At 43.2% G+C, this 24,986-nt stretch overlaps 1 protein-coding gene across 4 annotated transcripts; it reads left to right on the forward strand.

The window, feature by feature from the left end:
• Nucleotides 1–158: 158 nt before the first annotated feature.
• On the forward strand, nucleotides 159–24,279 carry lnx2a (ligand of numb-protein X 2a). Of its 4 annotated transcripts, none has more exons than XM_036124890.1 (11): nucleotides 159–349; nucleotides 4,775–5,331; nucleotides 15,324–15,559; nucleotides 15,640–15,777; nucleotides 15,858–16,057; nucleotides 17,966–18,388; nucleotides 19,928–20,101; nucleotides 20,208–20,385; nucleotides 20,475–20,700; nucleotides 22,122–22,192; nucleotides 23,541–23,676. In XM_036124890.1, exons 2-11 carry the CDS (start codon nucleotides 4,928–4,930, stop codon nucleotides 23,552–23,554), a joined length of 2,064 nt encoding a protein of 687 aa, XP_035980783.1. In that variant the 5' UTR covers nucleotides 159–349; nucleotides 4,775–4,927; the 3' UTR covers nucleotides 23,555–23,676. The 4 variants fall into 4 exon arrangements, with proteins under 4 accessions (XP_035980783.1, XP_035980782.1, XP_035980785.1 ...); XM_036124889.1 differs by having other exon boundaries at nucleotides 160–349; nucleotides 22,122–22,280; nucleotides 23,541–24,279; XM_036124892.1 differs by lacking the exon at nucleotides 4,775–5,331 and having other exon boundaries at nucleotides 161–349; nucleotides 22,122–22,280; nucleotides 23,541–24,279.
• The last annotated feature ends 707 nt before the right edge of the window (nucleotides 24,280–24,986 follow it).

Raw genomic sequence — 24,986 nt, forward strand, 5'->3', positions numbered from 1 at the left:
GCACAACATTTTTATGGCAAAGATTATTAAAGTATGTCTGAGTCTGATATATTTTTTTTATGTTTTTTGTACAGGCATATAATAGGTCACCTTTACCTCAGCTGGCACACACAGACTCCGCCCACTCCCACTTTGATTGACACAAGTAGGCGGAGCCAGCCTCTCCAAAGGCACGGGGGCGTTTTCGTGCGGGTTTGCGGTCCGGTCGGTTGCGGCGAATGCGGGATCGGGATCGGGATCCCGCCGCTGACAATTGTCCGCCTCCCCCCCCCCGCCCCCCTCACCCCCTCCCAACCAGCCCGGTTCGGGGGCCCGAGCGCCCTGCGCGGAGGAGCCGCCGGTGAAAGAGGTAGCTATCATCCCTCACATCTGCCTGCATGAGTGGTGTCAGTGTGTGGCTGGCTTTGCAGTCGGTGCTGTCGCTTCTTCTGTCCTTGCGTTGCCGCTCCTGGAGGAGGGTGGGATGAAGGAGTCAGACAGATGAGATGGTGGGGGGGGGGGTGATTTCAACACCGCTCCTGTCTGAACAATCGGAAATTATGACGCTGCAGTTTGTGCGTTGCCTAGGAAAAATGAGGACAATGACATCGAAGAGGGGTGGGGGGGCATCTTTGATTGCAATTTCCAATTAAACCAGCGTTCATGTTTGCTGTCATCTCTGCATCTCTGCCTTGCATTTGTGTGGAGAGAGGGAAAAAAAGGCAGTCAGTTGCAACAGACCTTGCAAAACCTTGCAGACTAGCAGCAGGCCTCTTTCTTTTCCATTTTCCCCCCATTCCTTCAGGATAAGGGTTTTTTTTTTTTTTTTGTCCAAATGAGGGTTGAGCTGAAAGGACCAGAGTTGGGAAATCTCTTGCCTAAACCAGCATGTCATCTTTGAGATTGTTGCTGCTTTTTTGCATCAGATGTGATTTTTCTCATGCAAAAAAACAACAATGCAAAGCGCAGGTGCCGTGCTGTCATTTATTAATAGGCTATAGAGGGGATTGCAGTAATGATAGTTCACTTTACGACCATTTTATAACCTTCATGTGACTTGGTTGCAACAAAGTCCTCCTCTGAGTCAAACAGATGCATTTTTTTTTAAATATTGAGGACTCTGGATAGAAAAGTCTTTATTTATCGGTGAGGGTTATTTCTCAGGGCCTGCCACCTAGAAAAAGCTCTCGTGTTGACGCGTGCTTGTATTGCTTGAGCTTGCATGTCTGCGTGCGATGTGGTGATGTCACAGCTTTGTTATAGAAACAGAGAAGCCTTGTGCCCTCATGATTAATTCATGTCCAGCTGCGGGATAGGGACAGAAGCGTTCCAGTCACACATAAAGGACGGGGACCTCCATGTAGGTAACCGGGTTTAGATTTAAGGGGGGGGGCAAAAATGGTGACTATAAAGGCAGACCAAAAGAAGAGGTTGGATGTGTGGGGGGGGGGGGGGGGGTGTCTGATCACCATGTGACAAGCTTTCATGGCTGTATAGTGGGGAGGAGCAGAGCATCCTGCTGGGAGAAGTGCATCTGCTGTGTGCCTCAGTCCCCTGCATCCTTCGCTGGCTTCACTCTGAATGTCAAGCCCCAGTGAGCAGAACAGGATCCAGGTCGTCATGGAGACAGGAACAGAGGCAGGTAGTCACTGTGGCTTGGCTGGGCCAGCTGGGGAGGGGGGGGCGGAGGCACGCCCTCTGCTGTCAGCGGATGGCATCAGGCCCACACAGGGGGGGAGGAGAGGGGGTGGGCTGGTGGCTATGTAAGGGTGGTATACAGCGGATCCTAAAAGATTACACACCCCTGTCAAAATGCCAGCTTTTTGTAAGGTAAAGACATTTTTGCACCATGAAGGTGACATGTATCCAGAACAAATCAATAAACACATTTCTCAGTATATAAAATTAAAACAGAGGAAGTAAGAAACAAAACTGCCGCAATAACCCAATTTCATAACCGAGTACACCCATCCTAACCTGACTCCAGCCAGATTGATGTCGCTCCGCCTAGCTTCACTCACATCCATCTGGGACATCTCCCATAGAAAGTGATTTCTTCAACCAATTTTATTGTCTAGCCAATCAGGACGCAGGGCTGGAGTCTCATAGATGTGGCGTAGTGGAGACGCGACCGTGACGTGAGACTGTTTTGATTCAGACAGCAATGGCGGCTCGTCGAGGAAGCAAGCGTTAACATTGATGCTGCTATTTCTTCCGTGTTGACCAATCTACCTGATATTGTTTCATTAAAAGAACATCAGAGAACGGCTCTGAAGGCTTTTGTTGGTTGAAACGATGTTTTCGCCCTTCTCCCGACCGGATTTGTCAAGTTTTGTTTTCCGGGGCGCGTCCGTGGTTGAGCGGTTAGCGCGAACCATGTTAGGAGGCCTTTAGTCCTCAACGCGGTCTGCCCGGGATCGACTCTGACCCGCGGCGCTTTGCTGCCTGTCTTCCCCCCTCTTCCTGTCAGCTTACTGTCAATAAAACACGTACCACTAGAGCCGCAAACACATAAAAAAAAAAGTTTTGTTTTTTCCTGCGTCGCTCTCATCGGCGTCACGGGTTAGCTTCGGTGTGAGTGGTTGAAATAAAGATGACAGACAAGTGGCTTATCCAGTCATATGCAAGGATTTTTGAAAAGGCCCAGCCTTCAAAAAAGGCAATTTCTATGGAGAGGTCCCAGAGCGAAATACATCTAGCTAGCGTTAGGTTACACCCATCCATCTTCCAACACGCTTATCTCTGTTGGGGTCACAAGGGGTGCTGGTGCCTATCTCCAGCTGTCAATGGGCGAGAGGTGGGGTACACCCTGGACAGGCCACTGTGCAGCCCAATTTAGTACACCCTTAAACTACATTTTTTGTTAAACAGCGTTCAATCATCTTCGGGCGGAAGCACTGATTCACAGTTCTTCGTACGACCGTATCGGCAGTTGCCAAGGGCGGCATTTAAAAAGCAGAGAGTACAAGCGTCAGATGAGAAATATCAATCGCTTACCTCTTCGTCGTGCTCTAAACAAGTTTTTCTATTGCTTTATGCATGTGCAGTCAAAAGGGTGACGGCGCAGTATTTTTATGTTGCTCAGAGTCTCTTTTCCCTCAGTTAATTACACCTGGAGAGTGGCAGCAGCAGGGGCTCGCACCTAGGGCGGCATTCATACGAGAACCGGGACTGAGCAGAGATCTGAAGGTCTTGGATCCTAGCTGACTGGATTTTTTTGGACTGTTCATAATTTAATCAAACATTGACTAAAAAAAAAAACCCAGTTCCTTCTAATAAAAAGATACTCCAGGCCATGATGCATGATGCATGATGCACCATGCGTCACTAGGGTATTTTGATCTGCAGCGCTGTTTTTGTACTATACATGCTTTTGGGATTTGTGGCTCAAAAATGTCAGTTTTGTCTATTCAGACCCTGACACGCATCACACAAACATTTAGAAGATTGTAGCCACATATTGATGTCTGTATGGAGACCATACATGCATAAAAATGTCTATATTGTCCAGTTTGTTCTCATATTACAGATGCGCGTTTCCACTGCGTATACACACTATTACATCTAACGTTGGAATCATTTTATTTTCAGACACCGTCCTCTTTTATTGTCAAATATGCAGAGCAATATTTATGGATGAAATATTGATCAATAACATTTTTAGAAGATATACACTTTTTCTTTGCAAGAATAAATATATAAATTGCCACAGTCGGTTTCATATGAAGAGGAATAAAACATCTTTGTCCAGGTTTATGGCTGGCAGTGTACATATAGTACTGTGGAATTTCTTTGTCCACTCCTCCTGACTGATACCTTTGTTCAGCAATATCTATTTGGTTCGTTGTCACCTCCCTGCGTAATGGCTTTAGCTAAAAGATAATAAAAACAACATAGCTTTATTTCAGGTTATTTGGACTCACAAGAAATGTTAACATAAAATCAAAAGGTGCTTAAAACTATTTATTGCTCTGGTATGTTTACGCTTATGCAACCACGTTAGAGCCACTTTATTTATTTATTTATATATATATTTTTCCGCCTAACGCATTTATTTGTTGAATTTGACAAGATAGGCTTAATGCTAAAGCTAGAACAATTTTACAATGATTTATTATGTAGTGTTAAATCCCAGAAACCTGGCATTTGGACAGGGCTCTGTAAACCTTTACGAGTCACCGTAGAGCTGCTGTATCCGCCCTCCTTTAGCTTCAGGCCCCTCTGCTCACTACAGTGCTTTATTTCAAGATCTTGTTTAAGGGATGTGTACATTTTGTTGCAGAGGCGACTTGGTGCTTCAGCTGAACATGGAGTGTTTATAAATGCAACCTGCCATTTGTTCTTTGTTCTCCTCTCCCAGAGTTTGCAGCCGTTCTTCATCTCTCCCGTTTGCCGGTTGCTTCGTGCCTGTTTACACATCCCGTCGTTTTTCTCGCCGCTCTTCAAATCTCTTTCTCCGCCTCCACCTCTCTCTGCCTCCTGCTGGCTTTGCTTTTGCTCTTCTCAATCCCACTTTCCCTGATCTGAGTCCTCTCTCTGCCTCAATCCCGGATAATTCTCTCTCTGTGGAATTGGAAGATTGGAGCAGGCGAGAGCAAAAGAGAGATTATACCCTCAGATTAGCGGACAGGAGCCGCAATACATAATCTCCGCAGACTCTCTCACACACGCAAACACTTAGCGCAAACACGTGCACAAAGCATTTGCCGCATGAACAAATTCAAAAGCGTATAATGAGACATTTGTTGTCCTGAAACAGCTGTTGAGCCCTCCTGCTGTGCCTTTTGACCTGCAGGGCTATGTGCCATCGGCCGCCGGAGGGCTTCTGTCCTCTCTGCAACCTGTTCAACGTTTGAGGCTTATGGGATAGGAGTGTGCGCCCCTTCCCGTCCCTGCAGCCCAACTGGAGTCATTTGTGCCAAAGTTGAGCTGTGCTAAAGGACAAGCGATGGGCAGCCCGGGCTGCGAGGTGGACGTCGTCAGGCCCTCGGACCCGCCCCTGGAGGTCGCGTGTCCGGAGTGCGGCCAGATCCACCGCAGCTGGGAGAACCACCTTTATAATTACCGTCTGGAGGTGGACGACGACCTGGTGTGCCACATCTGCCTGCAGCCCCTGGTGCAGCCACTGGACACGCCGTGCGGACACACCTTCTGCGCCCGCTGCCTGCGCAGCTTCCTCCAGGAGAGGGACTTCTGCCCCCTGGACAGGACCAGGCTGCAGCTGCAGGCGTGCCGCAGATCCAGCATCCTGGTGCACAAGCTGCTAGACAAGCTGTCTGTGACCTGCCCTTTGAGTCCCGTCTGCTCCCTCAGCATGCCACGGTGTGACCTGGAGGCGCACCTGAAACACAGGTAATGAAGCTGATATACTGACTTATAAATCAACCGGTGAATTCATGAGAGCTGTGTGTGCACAGGTCAGACAATATGCATGCTTCCCAGTTAGTTAATCATGAGCAGTTTAGAGATAATGAGACTTTACTTCTGTTTTACAGCAGTCTGCAAGATATCTACCAAAGCTGTTCCTAGATTGGCAATTCTCAAATGCTTACTACGTGCTGACAGAGGAGATTGCTTAAATATAGTTGAATTAAATTTAAGAGCTGCAAAAACTATCAATAGCAGTATGTTGTTTTATCCTCTGGGGTCATGATGACCATGTCCTGAATTTACTACCTCACACAGGTTGAAAAAAAAGCCCTGGGGGTCACTTTACGCAATAATTTAGTAAACCTGCGGTGTACATCTAGAAGCCGTCCTCAGCCCCAAATTTATTCTTCATCTATATTTCTTTTAGCTAGACTTTTTAGAAAAATGGTAAACATGTTCTTTTCTATGCAGATGATACTCAACTGTTTGTGGCTAAAAAGCCTACACATCCCAGAAGTCATCATAATCTGATCGCATCTCTTCTTCTACTGATATCCCGGATAGCCTTGTTAGTTCTTGTTAGTTCTTGCAGTTAACAATACCCAAGCACGTAGGAATTTAGCAGTAATATTTAATCTAAACCTCAGTTTTAATTCTAGTGCTGTTTATTCCAATCTAAAACAGTTTAAAAAAACATGCTGTTTTAGCGTCTGGGTCAGACCAGACTGTACGTGCTTTAAAATCTAACAGCTATGCTCAGTACTAAAACTACAATGAAGGACGGGGTTCCCACCATTTTTTGTTAAGGACCCCTTGACATACGAAATTATCCAGGTAGTCACCTCAAGGTCTTGCAGAGGTCTTTGGGGGTACATCAAAAAATTCAATGCGATTCATGACGGGACATCAGAGTTCCTTGGCTGTTTTCAGTATAAACAAACCCTCTGTGGTGGTTCACTAAAGCGTTAGCTGCATATCGGGGCCCTAGGTGCCATGTGGAGGAGTCTGGTACCAGGGGTTGCAGCTCTATCCATGACAAGCATGGTCTGTTCACACCGGCATAGATTGGTTCCTCGAGAATCTGAAGCAGAACTGGGCATTTTGGCAAAATGTCAAATTTACTATCTCATCTCACCCACATAAGTTGGCCGCCCTCCAGTTATTATAGGAACTGTTTATAGTAACCCTCTTTACACTGTGTTTTCTACTGTGTTCTGGATGTCACCAAAAGGATCTAAATACACAATGTATTAACTTCCACCCATAAAACTGAAATATTTAATAATTAAACTCCTTTTTCACATAGAGATTGGCATGTGCCAGGGACCCCGTTGAATAGGAGAAATGCACACTCCTCCAAACGCAGCATTGGCTGGTTCCTATGAGACGGGGGGGGTGTTGAGAACTATTCTGGTGAAAAGGCTGATGGTATTTACTCATGTAAAGGAAAGACTGATTGTCAAGGAGCAGAAACCTGCCAAATATATGTGGGGAAATAGAGAGGAGTCATTCTAGCGCGTATGTAATAGATACAGTTGGTGGTAGGATGGCCTGACCCTACTAATTTCTTGCTTTTTTATTTACACACAGCTTTGTGTGTAAATAAAAAAGCAAGAAAGTAGTAGGGTCAGGCCTGCCTTTGCACTGAAATTAGGTTTTCCAAATTTGTCTCCTCCCAATGTCGAGACCACAGGCATGTCCTAATATATTGTAAAGAGAGCCTTAGTTTTTGTAATTATGTCTCACAGACTTATTGCCATGGTATGGTCTCTCCTAATCATGAGATGCATAGACACCACCCAAGATCAGGGCTATTTGAATAAGACCTCCTTATGAAGGGACTGAGGTCAAGTTTATTGAACCATCAGCCTTTAGAAATAACTTTAACGCATAAATGTTTTAGGAAGACATTTGTAAAGGTCTTATATTTAACAATGTGTTGATGCTCGACACCAAATTACCTCTTTCCTTCTTGTAAAAGTTTACTGTTATCGTGTTAGCAAAACCCCTGTTGCATTACAAAATTATAAAATTTCTATTTTTAATGTTGCAGATTGCCCCTTTACGTTATTCCGTGTTCATGGTTCAGTTTTCTACTGAAGTATTTTTTTTGATAAAATCATAAATCCTAGCTTGTATCAGACAGACTTACCCACGTTACCTTTAACATCGACACATTTTGGCTTTTGGCCCATTTGCACCAGGTGCTGTCAGATCCAGAAGGGATTACTGAGCTGTGGATCATGTGATTGGAGATTAGTGGTTCCCTACCGCAGTCATAGGTTGCCTGACCAGGAGGTTCATGTTCTCATTTCACAACTATGCTGGGCAACTTCAACACCAGAGATCTTTTCAACCACTTCTTCTGTGAGACGGCCAAGGGCAACCCGGGCCTGTGGTGAGTAGGACAGGGTGGGACAGGGTGGGACATGAGGACGGTTCTGCTGATACAACAAAAACACGTCTATTTTAACTGCTTTCCGTTTTAATTTACTGTTTTGTAGTTTCTTTGATTGTTTCACTTCGTTACCCTGTTTCTCTCTGGAACTTATAGATTTGTGTTTGTTTCGTTTGCTGTAGCTTTACCCAGCTTTGAAAATATGTACGCACAACAATGTACTTTATGCAAATGTGCAAACATCATATTTGACTCAAGTGTTTCTACATATTTTAAACCACATACAAAGATCTTTATTTAAGTATCATGGCCATGGAAGCAGACTTGATCGATGGTGGATGTTGCTTCTTGCTGGATGCATTAGTGTCTGACACCGGATTAACTATTGGTGATCCGCTGCCAGCCTAGCACCACACTTAAGTGTGGGTTGTGTTCCTTAAGAAGCTTATCATGCTATCTTTACCAATAATACAGAGACAATTGTGAGTCAGGGGCTTTAATAGGAGAGCTATTGATTTTTCTTTTAACTAAGATAGTGCGCTCTTGTGTCACCTCCTGTGTGTAGAAACAAGCTTCACATGCGTTGCTCGGGTATGATTTTGACCCACTCCAACAAGAAAGCTGTCCTGAAATCCTGAAGGTTTCTAACAGCCTTTTGTATGTATTCTCATCTTTAAATGTTGCCATGGATTTTCATTTGTGTAATTTTGGGGGGATTCGCTTGGTCATTTAAACAAGAGGATGGGTTTAAACAGCCGCCTTTCTCTGAAACCAATTCAGAGTCTCTTTGGGATCATTATTATGTTATTATTATCATTATTAAAGTCCAACCCTCATGTAATCTTGAGATTTCTATCAATAATATATCAGTAAATTTGTTAATTCATCATTCCTTTAGTCACATGGTCTGCCCGTAGCATCTGCTGAAACACAACACCACATCATGATGTTCCATCCTCCAAACTTTACTGTTGTTTGTTTTTCTTGGTGATATGCAATGACATCTAAAAAGTTAAAATATAATCACATTTGACAAGATTGTGCTCAGAATCAGAATCATTTTTATTTGGCCATGCTCGTGTGCACAATCAAGAAATTTTGACTTTGGTTACAGTGCTCACAACGTACTACAGACATTTAGTAAACACACACATTATATATATATATATATATATATATATATATATATATATATATATATATATATATGTCTTGAATGTAGGGAAGGTCAGCCCCGACAATCTTCTCCGCCAACCAAATAGTTCTTTGCTGTCTGGACCTGTACTGTTCTGTGAATGAGTCAAAGCACACAGTGATGGACAAACACAGGACAGACTTAATTATGGCTCTGTAGAAGATGACATAGCCGCTCCTGAGTTTCTCAGTTGTATTTCTTGAGTTGCCACAGAAGTTGCAGTCTCTGCTTGGCCTTTTCCTGAACAGTGTCTTTGTATGAGGACCACAGTAGACACAGTTGTTGGAGATGGTGTGGGAAAGCAGTTTGGGGTAAGTTCTCTTGAGGTCCACCATCATCTCCACTTTCCTGAGTGGGTTAAACTCCACGTGTTTCTGACCGCACTGCTGGACCAGCCGATCCACTTCCTGGCTGTATGCGCATTCATCACCGTTGTGGATCGGGCCAATGACAGTGGTGTCATCTGCAAACTGCAGAAGTTTCATAGACGGGTCCAAAAGAGTGCAGTCACAGGTGTACAGAGAGGAGAGGAGAGGGAGGAGAACGCACCCTTTGGAGGGTGCCAGTGTTGATTGTTCCTGTGCCAATTCCACACTGCAAAAACAGAACTAACAATAAGTAAAATTTTCTTAAAATTAGTGTATCTGTCCTTGATTTTAGCAGGTAAATAAGATAATCTGCCAATAGAATAAGATTTTTGCACTTAAAATAGGAACAACTCATCTCCATCGTCTTATTTCAAGTGCGGTTTGTCTAATTATCTTACTTTAGGGGTCAAAATACTCATTCCATTGGCAGATAATATTATTTAAATGCTCAAATCTAGGACAAAAACACACATTTTAAGAACATTTTACTTATTTTTAGATCTGTTTTTGCAGTGCAGGACTTTCTGATGCTGTCTGTGGGGGCTCATTGGTTCTTGGACAACAGTTATCGTACCCTTTGACTACTCTGACAGAAATCCTTTGAGGAACACATGATCATTGTTGGTTTATGCTAAATTATGTTATTTGCCCTTATGGGTTGTGTCTTTAACTGTAGTGTGTGGAATATTGGTAAACTAGTCTGTCGCCAGTATCATCAGCAAAGGTTATGAGAGAGCTCTCTGCGTCACTGTTCAGAAAATGCTTCTTTCTGTGATACCTTGGTAATCAGAATCCTTCCTGCAGACCATCAGCTTGGACTAAACTAACTGATATTAATCTACACTGATAGGAATGGCTTTCAAATACTGACAGATTTCAACTTTTTTATCTAGACTTTGTGTTTTTGAAGCTTATTTTGCTTACATGTTTCATACCTATTTGCTGTTATTCTCCTTTAATTTGTATGCCCTAATCATTGACAAACTCTTAATTTCTTTGTATGCGGGAATTACTTGGGTTGTTACCAACGCCTGATGAGATTCTCATGTCCCAGTAGATATATAGACTTCCCAAAAAAAAAATAAAGGAACACATTTTTTTAACCAGAGTATAACATCAAGTCAGTTAAACTCCTGGAAAATGGATGTGGTCGATGAAGTAGTAGAGAGGGTTGTTAATCACTGTCAGCTTTTCATGCATACAAGCAGGTGGGGGGCATATAAATTACTTTATATTTAAGCAAACTGGACTTGCCTGCCAATACAGTTTTCTGTTTAATTGTCAATGTGACTTCAGAATAAGTCCTCTTTGGGTTGATTAGTGTTCATATTAATCAAGAAGTGATGTGGTATCCTTTTGTTTCTTACACCTTACCCCGTAAGACTAATAACAGAAGACCCAATAATTCAGTTGGACAACATGAGTGGTTTCAATGTTTTTTTATTAAAAGAATATAGTTTTTTTTTATTTGTTTAGGTTTTTGATGATGTGCATTCACAGTGATTATTTGAACAGTATATTTACTGAAAATCTTGAGTGTTCAATACTTATTTTCCCTGTGGCCTGTTGAGGAGTCAAGAAGAGATGATGTAAGACAGATCAAATGGGTTCAACAACCTGACATTTTTAAGCAACGTGGGTTCATCACGCATCAACCCTGCTGCTTTAAGGAGCTATCTGGAGCCAAGAGCCTGCAGTCCACATGTGACGTTGTGAGCCAAGGTTGTTTATGTTGCGGATTAGGACGCGGGATAATTGAGCAGATGACATGGCAAGACACACACTGCAAAAACAGATCTAAAAATAAGTAAAATGTTCTTAAAATGTGTTTTTTGTCCTAGATTTGAGCAGGTAGATAGCATTATCTGCCAAAGGAATGAGTATTTTGACCTCTAAAATAAGATAATTAGACATCCTGCACTTGAAATAAGATGGAGATGAGTTGTTCCTATTTTAAGTGCAAAAATCTTATTCCATTGGCAGATTATCCTATTTACCTGCTCAAATCAAGGACATATACACTCATTTTAAGAAAAATATTACTTATTTTTAGTTCAGTTTTTGCAGTGCAATGTTTCTTATGTGGTCAAGGTGGGCTTATTTATTATTGACAGCAAAAAGTGCCCGTTTTAAGCTACCATGGTTAAGTCTATATCTAAAAAAAAATTCACTACAAAGCAAAACAGATTTTTGCAACATTACATGACACCATTTACACAAACATTTGGTCACCTCAACTATTACCTGATTAACACATTTTTTGGAGAAATTGGATCCCCTTCCACGTTCTTTTGAAGGTTTCTCTTCTTTTGTCTCTTTTGTGTTAACTTGTAATCCTTGCATTCTGGAAAATATTTTTTATCTTTCCCTCCCCTGACCACAGTCTCAGTCAGTGCTGCTTAAAAAAGCCTCCTCATATCATGATCTATGTGTTTGACCTTAGCAGTTGTAGAAAAGGTGGCGCAAACATGACTCGTTTCCAATAAAGAAATAATTTGTAATTACATCCATAGAGTTCAGTCAGTTGTTTCATCAGATCAGCTAATTTAGCTTCACATGATTTGATATAATTTTGGAAAAAGTCCCAGTGTGCTGTCATGTGTATTTTAGAAAGGAATTAATCCGTCTTGATTAACAAAGAAACACTGTCTCTCAGTAAGAAGTCTGTTGGTTAGGGTTGTTACCTGATTACTTGTCTGTGATTAGCTGATCAGTCAGGCCTATTAGGAAGCCTTTTGGTGCTTTACAAATTAATTTCCTAATTCTAGTAAGCTATAACTACAATTTTAGGGAAGTGATGCAGCTAAAACCCTCCATTCTTTCTTATATATAAACATTGGCACGGTCTCATGTGGGAGCTTTATCTTCAATCCTTTTTGCGTGATTTCCTCTGTATCATAATTGATACCCCTAACTTTGGGACATTAGAGAATGATGTTTATCAGTCTGATCCCAACAAGTGTTGTCGCAAACAAAAGGTTCACATGTCTAATCACAAATCGACGTGTCCTGGACTTGAATCCTAAGACTTGGATCCTGCAGATGCTGCTTGCAGTAAATACTTCAGGGTCAAACAAGGATGTGGATAGTCTAATCCTTTGAGTTAATCTGTTGTTTTGTATTGTGTTTTAAAAGGAGGATTTCTAGTTATGTTTGTAGGTTTGATCCTTTTATCCCTGATTTTTTTTTCAGATATGAAAAGCAGGTATAGGAAACAGAGGCAGTAGCAAAATTGTTACTGAATAGCAATATTGATTCCAATTAAAACCACGTTTTCCTTCATCTTTTTTTTTTTTTTTTTTTGTCAGCAAGAACTTCTCCAACAACTTTCTATGAGATTTGATATCTCTGATAATAAATATGTGCTGGCTTTGGGCATCAGAGGCAGAGAGAGTCATCAAATAGGCCAAATATGTTATTGCATTCAGAGAGTGAATGCATTGATCCTGAAATATTGCTCTAACAAATATTACATCTCTGATGCCTGATCGACTTTTTAGGCAAACCTTTAAAAACACCATTGCAGTAATCGATTCAACTGAAGATAAACACTTGGATTTATTTTTCAAGATCCTGCTCAGACATTAGTCCTTTAATCCTGGAAATGTTCTTCAGGTGATAGAAGATTGACTTTGTAATTGTCTTTAGATGCTTTTGGAGGTTCAGGTCTGAGTCCATCACTACACCCAGGTTTGGGGCCTGATTGGTGGTTTTTAGCTGAAGCGACTGAAGCTGTGTGCTAACTTTTGATCACTTGTCTATTGGTCCAAAAATTATTACTTCAGTTTTGTTTTCATTCAACTGTAGAAAACGTTGGCACATAAAAGCATTGATTTCTTCTAAGCATTTAGAAGTTCATTGTATTTATCAGGTTCATAGTCACCTGGTGACATGGTGATGTAGAGCTGTGTGTCGTCTGCATAGGTATGGTAGCTGATGTTGTTGTTTTTTATGATCTGAGCTAGAGGGAGCATGTAGATATTGAACAGGAGGGGACCCAGGATGGACCCTTAGGGAACCTCACATGTGATTTTTGTCATCTCTGATGTAAAGTTACCTACTGACACAAAACATTCCCTGTCCTTTAAGGAGCTCTAACAGAATGGATGATCGACAATATCAAATGCTGCACTGAGGTCCAATAGTGCCAGTACAGTTTCAGTTGCATCTTCATGCTGATTTTGTTTTGACTCTATATAAGTGTTGTCTATAATAGTTTTATCTCGTTCACTTGTCTCAGAGGCTGGGCAAGTCCTCAGTCAACAGTACATTAATAGGAATTGCCGCTTGGAGTCTGTGGAAAAATCTAGAGGAGTTGACTTATTTTCTGAACCCCTGGACTTCCTGTCCAGAAACCTTCCAGCATTCATCAAAAACAACAGCCCAGCTAGTGAAGGTTCAGGACATAGATATAAAAAGTCAAAATACACCTTATTCTGGAGATACTATGAACTGTGTCCTGGTTAGGTGTGCCATCTTCACACCTGACTAAAACATTTCATAAAGAACACTACAAATCGACCAGAACATGGATAGACCTCTGCAGGAAGAGGTCTTCTCTGGTGCATCATTACCACACTGCTTTCCATATTATGCACATTGGAACGTGAGTTTTTCCTGTTTTGCACATGGAGAGATTATGGTTTATGATTACAAAGATGGCAGCATATCTGGGTCCTCTGTGCTGCATGGAAGACCCTGGTAGCAGCAGCTGTAGATTAAGAAGGAGCTACCACACCGGTGTCAGGCCAAGGCTATAACCTGATCGTACAAACATCTGGCTGCCAGCACTTGAAGTAACCTCATTTATTATTTATGCATGTGTACGTAACACTTTTGGCTTTAAAGCTGCTATGGGCATAGGATTCTGGCTCTTCTCCAGCTGCAACCAAACGAATTTCACCAAACCCTCCAATGTATCCAAGAAAGAGAAAAACAACTCATCTTTTGGTCACCATAATACTGACATTTGCAGACAAAGAGAGAGAGAGAACAGGAAAAACAACAACAGCTGTGTGCAGGTTAGAATGCACCATAGAAATTAGATCCAACTTTGCTGTTCAATGTTGGGCTGTTCAAAAAGTCCTGAAGGGTCTAGAGACGGTAGGGGGGTCTTAATCTGGCACTTTGGTGATGTGCTTACCAAAACTGGAACTGTTTACACTTTTCCACATAGAAACTGACACAGAATAAAATAACAATTTGTAGGGAAAGGATTTCACTGTCTGTGCTAGGGTTGTCACAATACTAAAATTTCAAACTCTATATCGATACCTGGGAATATATTCAATACTTGATGCCATTTTCAATACCACGGGGACAAAACAAATGAAAAATAATTAAAGGCATAAAAAAATACATTTTATCAACATGAAAAGCTCACCTTTTTCAATCTCAACATGAAATGTGTTTTCTCAACAGAATCACAGATGCTAGTTAAATAAGTGTGCAAATAAATGCTAAATACATACCCCAAATATAACACATGCCTTGTTGCATGCTAGCCACACAACGTCACACAACATTAATGGGGACCACCGGTCACGCTAGCATCAGTAATACGTTTAATGTACTAAATTAAATTATGTGTGGGAACTTTAATTTATTGACCCGTCAGAATTCATCATTAAGGCCAAGGTATTGGTCCTTGAGATGTTAGGCCAGGTTTGTTGTGCTGCTGGACTTTATTACACCACTTTAAGGCACTGTTTACACACAGGCTTGTCAAGCTCTTTGAGTTTTTTTTAGTATTGATGCCAAGCAAAATTAGTATTGTATCCAGACACAGCATTCAAGTATCGATATTTTTCAGAGCATCGATACTTTTGACAACCCCAGTCTGTGCTTTTCTCTTAACTACAGTCCAATTAAATTCTGTTGATCGTACAATGCAAGTTGTCAGTAATTTGAACTTCCTGCTGGAATCACATGAAGACTCCCTTAATGAGGATGAAGTTTGTTTCCTTTATGCGTCAGGTGGACTAACAAACTGACCCCTGTTTCTCCATGAAAGGTGTCCCGGGACTCTGTGTCAGCAGACGACCGTGGACGGGCCACCATGTGAGAGCGGCGACGAGCGAGCTATGGTGACCACCCCCCCAATATCGCCCCACTCCCCACAGACGGACCTGAGAGACCGCACGCCCTCGCCGCCACCTGGACCCGCTAACGCCTGCGGCAATGGACCTGCGTGGACCGACGCCGCCGGCCTTGACAACCCTGCGTTTGAAGAAAGCACAGAGGAGGACAGTGAGTTGACCCTCTGGGCGTCCTCGGAGCGAAGCGAGACCACAAAGCGGAGACTTAACTCTTCCCCGTTCTTTTTCCAGGTGTGCTGGGGTTGGAGTGCGTGGTCCCCAGGGTGAAGCGGCCCCTCAGCAACCCCTGCATCCATCTCCTCCGCTCTGTCAGCTCCACCTCCTCTGGCTGGGACTGCCCCGAGTCTCCGCCTCTGTCTGCAGAGGAAGGTACACCGTCCTTCATTTTCTCCAGGCATGCCCTTGTCCTTGGTTGGAAATAACCTTCCTCTGTTTGGTTTGTCTGTCAGGCTGTGTGAAGTTGCCCTCCCTTCCTGAAGGAGAGATAACCACCATAGAGGTCCACAGGGCCAACCCGTACGTTGAGCTAGGAATCAGCATTGTCGGTGGAAACGAAACCCCTCTCATCAACATAGTGATTCAGGAAGTGTACAGAGACGGGGTCATCGCGCGGGACGGGAGGCTGCTGGCTGGAGATCAGATACTGCAGGTGAGGGGATCAGCTTCTGTTTATCATTTACCAAAACGCGCTGCGCCGTAAACACGCAAACAAACCCTGCAGGTATTCCTCTGGCAGCTCAGAAGATCCCCCGGAGCGCTAGGTGCTTGTGTTTGCGCAGCGTTTTGTAGAAAAGTGACGAGTGCTGATGCGTGCAGATTTACTGGCATTGCTCATGATAAATTACGTCGTTCTCATTGCAAACTGCAAAGGATTTTTATGTTATACCTGAGAGTTAATGTTTGCATAATTTTGATTTTGTTTAAAAACAAATGAAATGAAGGTGAAAAGAAGAAGTTAGCTGCTTGTAATATTATTAATGTGTTGGAAAAAAAATAGAGACAGGGATAGCTACTTTCCTTTCAGGACTTCAGTATTTATCAGAACTGATTTTAGCGATTAGTGAGGTTAGTGCTATGCTAGTGATACGGATTTTGAAGTTTATCCTCATATTTTGTGCTATTTGTTGCAATAATGGTAAAAGTGATGACAAACTATATTTTAAAAACTCATGGGAGTCTTATTTGGTAATACATGTAGCGACGTGCAGCCAAACCATGACTTCAGTTCAGTTAAAGTTTATTTATACTGCAACAATTTACAACACGTCATTTCAAAGCACTTTACAAAGTCAAGTTCAATCAAATCGTACAGACAAATACGTCTCCTAAAAAGAAAGAAAACAACTAAGAAGTACTTACTGATTACTAAAGGTAGTAGAACTTTTACTGCATTTAGTCATATGTTTGATGATCGTTATGTTCGTTCATGCTCTCATGAAACCAACAGTGCAAATAATCACACCGAAGATAATTTTGGATTTGGAGGTTAGCAAAGATGACTATTTAGTTTGCTGTTGTCATGATAAGTAAAAATTCTTATAAAGATTACCAAAAAAATCCAAATAGTAGTAAAATTGCCCATCCCTTTCATAAATGGCAAACTAGAGTCTCTGAATGCCTACTTCAGAGAGAGCAGATCTTTAATTTAACTCTGATATTTCCAAATCCTGCATGCTTCACTGGAGGTAGCGGTTGTAAACCCGAATAGATTGAATGCAGCAACGTTGCTCTAGTCTGTTCAGCCTTCCTGTTATCTGCCTCAAGTCCGGCTCTCTCACAGTCTTTGATTGTAATGTGGTAATGCAGAAGATGAGGATTTCCTTCACATTGAAGGCTGAAACCTAAACTAGGGATTACATTTATTTTTGGCTCCGTGATGTGGATACAAGGATGACCGTCGCGTTGTATGGAGAATGGCCAACAGCTGGTTGTGCAGAAGGGGCAGCTGGTTGAGCTGGCCGACCGAAGGTCCAAGGAACGCGGTGTGCTTGGAGACAGAACATTAAATGCCCGAGTCTTCTTCACTCAGTAGCACTGTCCACACCAAAGACTTTCGTTTAGCATCAGGAGCCCCATGGTTACGTTGGAGGAGCTGCAGAGAGCTACATCTCAGGTGGGAGGATAAACAGAAACTCTGCCCAGATCACCTTGATTTAAGAGTGGCAAGAAGGAAGCTGTTGTTAAAAGAAAGCCGTGAAAAGTCTGCAGTTTGGCACACGCCTTGTAGGGGACATTGCTGGAAGGAGGTGCTTTGTTCACACAAGGCTTTTCAACCTCAGAGATGCAGTAAATTAGGTGTTACAGTTAAAACCCTCACCAGTTCAAATAAAAGCAAAAAATATTCCTTGTTTAAAGCATCATTCTGCATCTGAACACCAGACAAAAAAGTCAGTGATCAGGTAGAGACAGAAAATTAAGCAGCTTAAAGAATGTTTAGGTTTCTCTGGAGCTTTTGAGCAGAAAAGCAATAAAAGATTGAATATTACTCTTTCTTTTAGCGAGGCAAAATGCTTTTTGCTTATTCCAAAGTATTTCTTCTCTGATTGCTCTCTCCCAGGTGAACAACGTGGACATCAGCAATGTCCCGCACAGTTTCGCCCGCTCCACCCTGGCGCGGCCCTGCACCACCCTGCAGCTGACTGTGCTGAGGGAGCGCCGCTGTGCCTCCAGGGCTCCTCCCTCCTCTTCCTCCTCCTCCTCCACCACCCCAGCCGTGCCCCACGCCCCCTGCTCCACGCCCGAGGGTGCCCCCTCCAGCCCCGCCACCCTGAGGATCACCCTCCACAAGCGAGACTCCGCGGAGCAGCTCGGCATCAAGCTGGTCCGCCGGACGGACGAGGCGGGGGTGTTTGTGCTGGACCTCCTGGAGGGAGGCCTGGCGGCGAAGGACGGCAGACTGCGGAGCAACGACAGAGTGCTGGCTGTCAACGACCAGGACCTTTGCCACGGCACCCCGGAGCAGGCCGCTCAGATCATACAGGTGTGGATGCAGGTGGCGGTGAGGGTCGGGTTGCTCAGGTGTCATCAGAGGAGCAGCAGAAAGTCTGACTGCAAAAGTCTGGAATCAGAGCTTATTTCTTTATGTAGCTTTCAAAGGAGCAGACTTTCTAGGACAGGGGTGTCAAACTCATTTTGGTTTAGGGGCCGCATTCAGCTTAATCTGATCTCAAGAGGGCCACACAAGTTAACTCATTGCAAGATTAAATAGAACTAATAAATGTGGACTTGTTGATTTTTATATTAAGTTAATTTCACTTTTACACAATATATTATGAATAACCTCAGCGTTTTTAAGAAAAGTATGTGCAATTTCAACAATACTTTTACTCAGTTAAACATTTACTTAAGTGCATTATGCATAAGATCTGATCACAGTGATTGTACAATGTTGAAAAACATTTATTCACATTTTTTGGAACTTAAAAACACTGTCCTGGATGACAAGATACATCAAACAGATAAAAATTAAGAAATGATTTAAATTTTTCCACACCTGAAGCTTAATCTGCTAATTAAAACACAGCGCCCCTCGTGGACAATATAGGAACTGCATATTTTCAATTAAACGAAGTACATGTTTTTTTCAATAATTGTTTTATCATTCACTTGCTTTTATCTTGTCCACTTGTGAAAGTCAAATCTGATGAGCTCTTTGTGGCATCTTATTGCCGTATGTTTGACACCCCTGTTCTAGGACAACATTTTACTAGCCTCGTGAGACCATCCTGATCTCGCGAGCTTTCAAGGTTTCACTCGCAGATCAGTCTGGCTACTCTCCGTTAAAGAAAATTTGGAGCCGTTCACCAAACGAACGTCCAATCAGCGTTGGCTTTGAGGCGGGTTGAGGTGTGACGCAACGGGAAGCGCGACAGTTCAGTCTAAAGAACATGGCGGCTTCAGCCGACGAAACTAGCGTTAGCGTGGCTATCGAGCAAGTTTTATCGGAATTACAGAGTATTTCTTCACTGAAAGAAGAGCAAAATGCTGCTCTGGAGGCTTTTCTCAGAGGAAAAGATGTTTTTGCTCTTCTCCCGACTGGTTTCGGCAAGAGCTTGTGGTTGTGTTTTCGTCGTCGCTGTTAGTACGTCATATGCTTCGTTGATCTGATTGGTTTATTTGGCCCGTCTATCACCAACATAGGCCAATCAGCTAACCAGTATTTTCACCCCTTCCCAAAATTACTTCAACGGAAGGTTTCCAGATGGACATGCGGAGCAAATATATCTGGCAGAGTCAGGTTAATATTTTACAGCTAATGGCATTATTGTTGTCAGTCAAACTCACATTAGCTACAGTTTTTGTCACCAGTTTTTCTATTTGTTAATATTCTGTTGTAAATTGCTATTTAATCAAGATAAAATCCACACATACACATGCATCTGACAAAATGGCAGCAGACTGTTCATCTATTTATATTTGTCCTGTTTTTCCCCTCTTTGCATATTTTACTTTGGTGGGGAAAAGAAGCCTGGATGCATGAAAGGTGGGACTGAAACGCCTCCTCTGTGTTTTCCCGCAGGCAAGCGGAGAGCGAGTCCACCTCCTGATCGGACGACCCAACAAACCAACCCCGCCCCCGCCGCCTAAATCAAGCTCAACCAGAGACCTGTACTGCCTTGACCACTTCCTGCCAAATCACAGCTCTACCCCAAGCCCCGTGCCGCTGCACCTGTCCCGTACCAGCACTCACCGAGTAAGCCGAGTTTCTAGCTTTGACTCCTCAATAGAAAGCCTGCGGTGTCTTGGGACAAAACTGGAAAGGGGAAACATTTGAGTCTGTGTTTCACGGTGTCTCCCAGGACCTGGCACAGTGTGTGACTTGTAAGGAAAAACACATCACCGTGAAGAAGGAGCCCCACGAGTCCCTGGGCATGACGGTGGCGGGAGGCCGGGGCAGCAAGAGCGGGGAGCTGCCCATCTTCGTCACGAGCGTTCAGCCGCACGGCTGCTTGTCCCGGGATGGACGGATCAAAAGAGGTGCACGCTCGTGTTTGACCCCCCGGAGTCAGGACAAGGGAGCTTTACCGGAAACAACCGATGCATCTTTTTGCTTCCTTCCCCATCAGGCGACGTCCTGCTGAGCATCAACGGTGAGGACCTGACATATCTGAGCCACAGCGAGGCCGTCGGGACCCTGAAGGCCAGCGCCGCTTCGCCCTCGGTGCAGCTGAGAGTGCTGGAGGTCAGCATGGTGGAGGAGCACGACCACGACGAGCTGCTGCCTCACGCCCACGACAGCGACTTCGACGCCAACTGGTCCCCCTCGTGGGTCATGTGGCTGGGCCTGCCCAGGTGAGCTCCGCTTTCCAATGTGTCCACAGACAAGGTCGTGTTGGGTGGGAACACGACCTCGTAAAAGCAGGTCAGAGTTGATGGGAAGATGGATGGAGCTAAATGGAGCTCAGCTTTTTTTAAGATAACCTACTAGAGGCTGCAAAAGACTTGAAACAGGGACGGAGGTTCACCTTCCAGCAGGACAATGGGTCTAAACACACTGCAAAAACGGATCTAAAAATAAGTAAAATTTTCTTAAAATTAGTGTATCTGTAAATAAGATGATCTGCCAATGGAAGGAGTATTTTGACCCCTAAAATAGGATAATTAGACATCCTGCACTTGAAATAAGATGATGGAGATGAATTGTTCCAATTTTAAGTGCAAAACTCTTATTCCATTGGCAGATAATCTTAATTACCTGCTCAAATCAAGGACAGATAAACTAATTTTAAGAAAATTGTACTTATTTTTAGTTCAGTTTTTGCAGTGCATACACCCAAAGCTACAATAAATAGTTTCAAAGAAGTCACATGTGTGTATCAGAACGGCCTAAATGCATTTACAAATCTGTGGCAAAGCTTTAAAAACTGATGCTTACAGTCTGACTGAGCTGAGGCTATTTTGCCAAAGAACGGAGAAGAATTTTAGTCTCTGGATGTGAAAAGCGTGTAGAGGATTTGCCACCTGTGCACCACTTTTAGTATTTGTCTGGCACATACAGTCCCAACAGAATACGTTCAGGCTATAATGTGGCAAAATGTGAAAAAGTTTTCTCAAAACGCTCTACAGGAACTCTCAACTTGGAAGTATTGCATAGTCTCAAGTAGGGGTGTGCAAAATAATCATCACGATTCTAATTTTCGCGATCTACTGCATCGATTCTTGACGCCAAGTATCGATTATTAATTTAAAAAAATTAATAAATAAAATTGCATGAATGGTTGGCGAACATCAGCCAAAAACAAGTGGAATACAACTTAATTGGTTTAAAGGACCACTGAGGCCATGTAAACGTCACTGATTATCCTTATTTTGTTATTTTAAGTTTTATATATCCTAGGCACTTCTTGTCAGTGTGTCCACTCCCGTAATAGTAATATTTGTGTCCAGTAACAGTAATTGTTTTCAAGGAAATACCTCCAAAAGTAATTTCAATAAATACAGCTATGTATGAATTCAGTTGCTTTCAGTTATGTATCAATTGAAGACACTATCCAGATCATACACAGCCAGTCAGCCACAGGTAATGGCTGTATTTTTTTCTAACGGTGTTCAGTGAAAATATCGCAATGCATCGCGATACATTGCAATAATTCAAGTATCGTGATGCATCGTGATTCGAATCGAATCGTGACTTCTTTGGCAATACCCACCCCTAGTCTCAAGTGGGGGCAGAGATCCTCAGTCTATACGTTTGCACTTCTCTCTTCTTGCAGCTACCTACACAGCAGCCATGAGATCGTGTTGCGGAGGAGCCACCCCGGTAGCTGGGGCTTCAGCATCGTTGGTGGGTACGAGGAAAGCCACGGCAACCAGGCATTTTTCATCAAGACCATCGTCCTCGGGACGCCCGCATACTACGATGGCCGCCTTAAGTGAGCGATCAGGGATTGTCACGTAACGATTGCTGTTCTCTGTTAGCTGTAGGGTGGTGGGAAATAAGCTTGTAGACGAGCTGGGGGCTTTTATTTGAGGGAGATCTGAGAAGAGAAGAACATATTTTGATGATTTAGTGTTGCATCAAGGACAAGCAGCTTTTGGTGATTACTATTAAAAGGCACACAAAAAAAGCATTGGAGGACTATTGATGCCTCAAGCTGCTTTGAGATTCTCTCAATTTTTTATTTTTTTTCCTTTTTGGTATAAAACGAAGCCAGGATCAAGTTTACACCAAAATATTATTTTTTTACCAGGGTTTCCTGCTTCATCGTACCCTGTTTGTATCAATTCGGTCTCAGAAGGAAGAAAAATATTCAGGGAAAAACAAATCTGACATGAAGAAATAACCGCTATAAAAATGTTTTGCCAACCTTCAGAATACATGCCGTACTTTCCCCGTAACCTAGAAGTTACTTTTAGGATTACTTTCCTCAAACTCTCGTGTAACTTACATGTTGTGATGCTGACTAGTTTCTTTCCTGGAAAGTACCTTGTATTTTCCAGGGATCTAACCAGTAGAACGAATGAAAGCCCCAGGAAAGTACTAATTTAGGGTAACCGCAAATCCTTGTAATTTGTAGGAAATTGCCCAGCAGCCTTGCAGCACTGCCTTGATCCTCAACAAGTGGGTCCTGCTCAGATCAACCAGAAGGTTCTGATTCAGTTTTGGTTTAGTTTTAAGCTGTGAGAAAGTCTCTCATTATGGATCAGTTAAGAAAACAACCTGGTTCTTGAAGGTACCAAGTAAATTCTAAATAATTCTGACTCTTCTGTGAAAGGTGCAGATAGTACTGGGTGGGTTCTGGGAAGTAACCTCCACGTTGCAAGAGAAACCTGATGGCACTCTGTAGTTCTTACCAGTAAGAGTAGCAGAAGCTTTATAAAAATGGCTAAAAAGATACTAAACCATGTAAACTCAGAGCTATAGAGAGTTTAAAATAGCAGGAAATGCAGCAAGCAATGGCTGAAACAGGACCCACGTTTTACTTTGACAGTATATGGTGAAGGAAGGGAAGGAAAAATGTCGCTGTTAGAGAAAAATGAGAAAACATTTCAGGAGGAGGAACACACATTAAAACTAAATGATGTCCCCGTGTGTTGTGTACTAGGACCGCACGTTTGTCTCTGTATGCATCAGGGTTGTCTGTTAACACAGTTCCTAAAAAGTCCGCTTCTCCCCCCCCGTGTCCTTCTAGGTGTGGAGACATGATAGTGGCGGTGAACGGCCTGTCCACGGCGGGAATGAGCCACTCCGCTCTGGTGCCCATGTTAAAGGAGCAGCGCAGCCGGGTGGCGCTGACGGTGGTCTCCTGGCCCGGCAGCCTGGTTTAACCAGGACAAAAACGCCCAGCAAGCCTTCACCCAGACCGCTCTGAGTCGGGAAACAACCTCGGCCAAACCGAGCCGGTGCATCCTACCGTACATCGCTCCATACCGGGTTTGATCCAGGACCAAACGCACCCAGGACTGTTGTAGACCCAGCAGGACCAACCAGAGGGGGGGATTATCCAGATCGTGCCACGTCACTCGACAGACTGCACTCCTGAACTGACACTGCTGCGTTTTCATATGGTCATGTTGCCGTGCTCCAACCGTTTGACATGCAGTCTGTGCCGTGTCCACCTCACTGAGCAGTGCTAGAACCTCGGGGTTTTATTCAGGCGCACGCGTCGTTGGAGGTCGCAATTAATAATAAAAAAATAAAAACCCTAATCTGATCCTCTGTCACCCAAGATAAAATAAAATGCAAATCACCTTGGAGGTTTTTGTCCGCCACGCCAGCGACGTTTCCGCCTGAATGAGCCCAAGGCCTTATTAGAAACCTGCCACATCCTGAGGGAGGTCAGCCTTCAGGTGTCATCACCATACAACCAGCTGACCTTTTATACATGTGTGAATGTGTGTTTTGTTTAATAAACATTTCCTTTTCAGGATCAGCGCGTCCGTCCCTTTGACTTCTTTACACCCAATGGGGAGGTTGTGGAAAGTGTCTGTCAAATTACTGCCATCGATGGTTCCATTCTCCAAATAGAGCTATTCCTCATTGCGTCACCGGGGTTTTCTGTGACTGATCAACACAAAGTAGTGTATAAGAGTCAAGTGAACAGAAAGAAAAAGAAATTCTAAAAATGGTTCAGTGTTTGGCTTCAGGTTACCTAATTGGTGGATAAAAATATCCTTCATTGTTCCATGGTGAGGATATTCAGGTGTACCAGCAGTAAGGTGAAAGGCAAATGGAAGCACGTCAATACACACAAACGATAATTAGACCGCACAGTAAAGGCCAGTTTACATGAGAGAATGTCTTAAACTCCAATTACAGTGTAACCGAATACAGGGATTTGAAAGCTGCACAAATCAGCACATAATGCATGAAAGACAAGAAATTCAAAAACTGCAGTCAGCAGTGATTTAAACCCTATTTTGTTGGGAGCAGTGAAATTATCAAGTCTAAAAGCTTTTAGGAGGAATGATCTGAAGGAGCTATGCAGCTCCATGAAGGGAGTGGGAAACTATCCAGCAGTGACGTTTTTGCCAGAGTCCCATCTCCCACCACCTGTACTGGCTCAAGGGGGCATCCTAGGACTTCCTGATCAGCTTAATGGTTGCAGATAAGCTGCTTCTCTAACAAACCACACTAT

Source organism: Fundulus heteroclitus, chromosome 21, assembly GCF_011125445.2.
Source record: "Fundulus heteroclitus isolate FHET01 chromosome 21, MU-UCD_Fhet_4.1, whole genome shotgun sequence".
In the NCBI taxonomy this organism is placed as follows: domain Eukaryota; kingdom Metazoa; phylum Chordata; class Actinopteri; order Cyprinodontiformes; family Fundulidae; genus Fundulus; species Fundulus heteroclitus.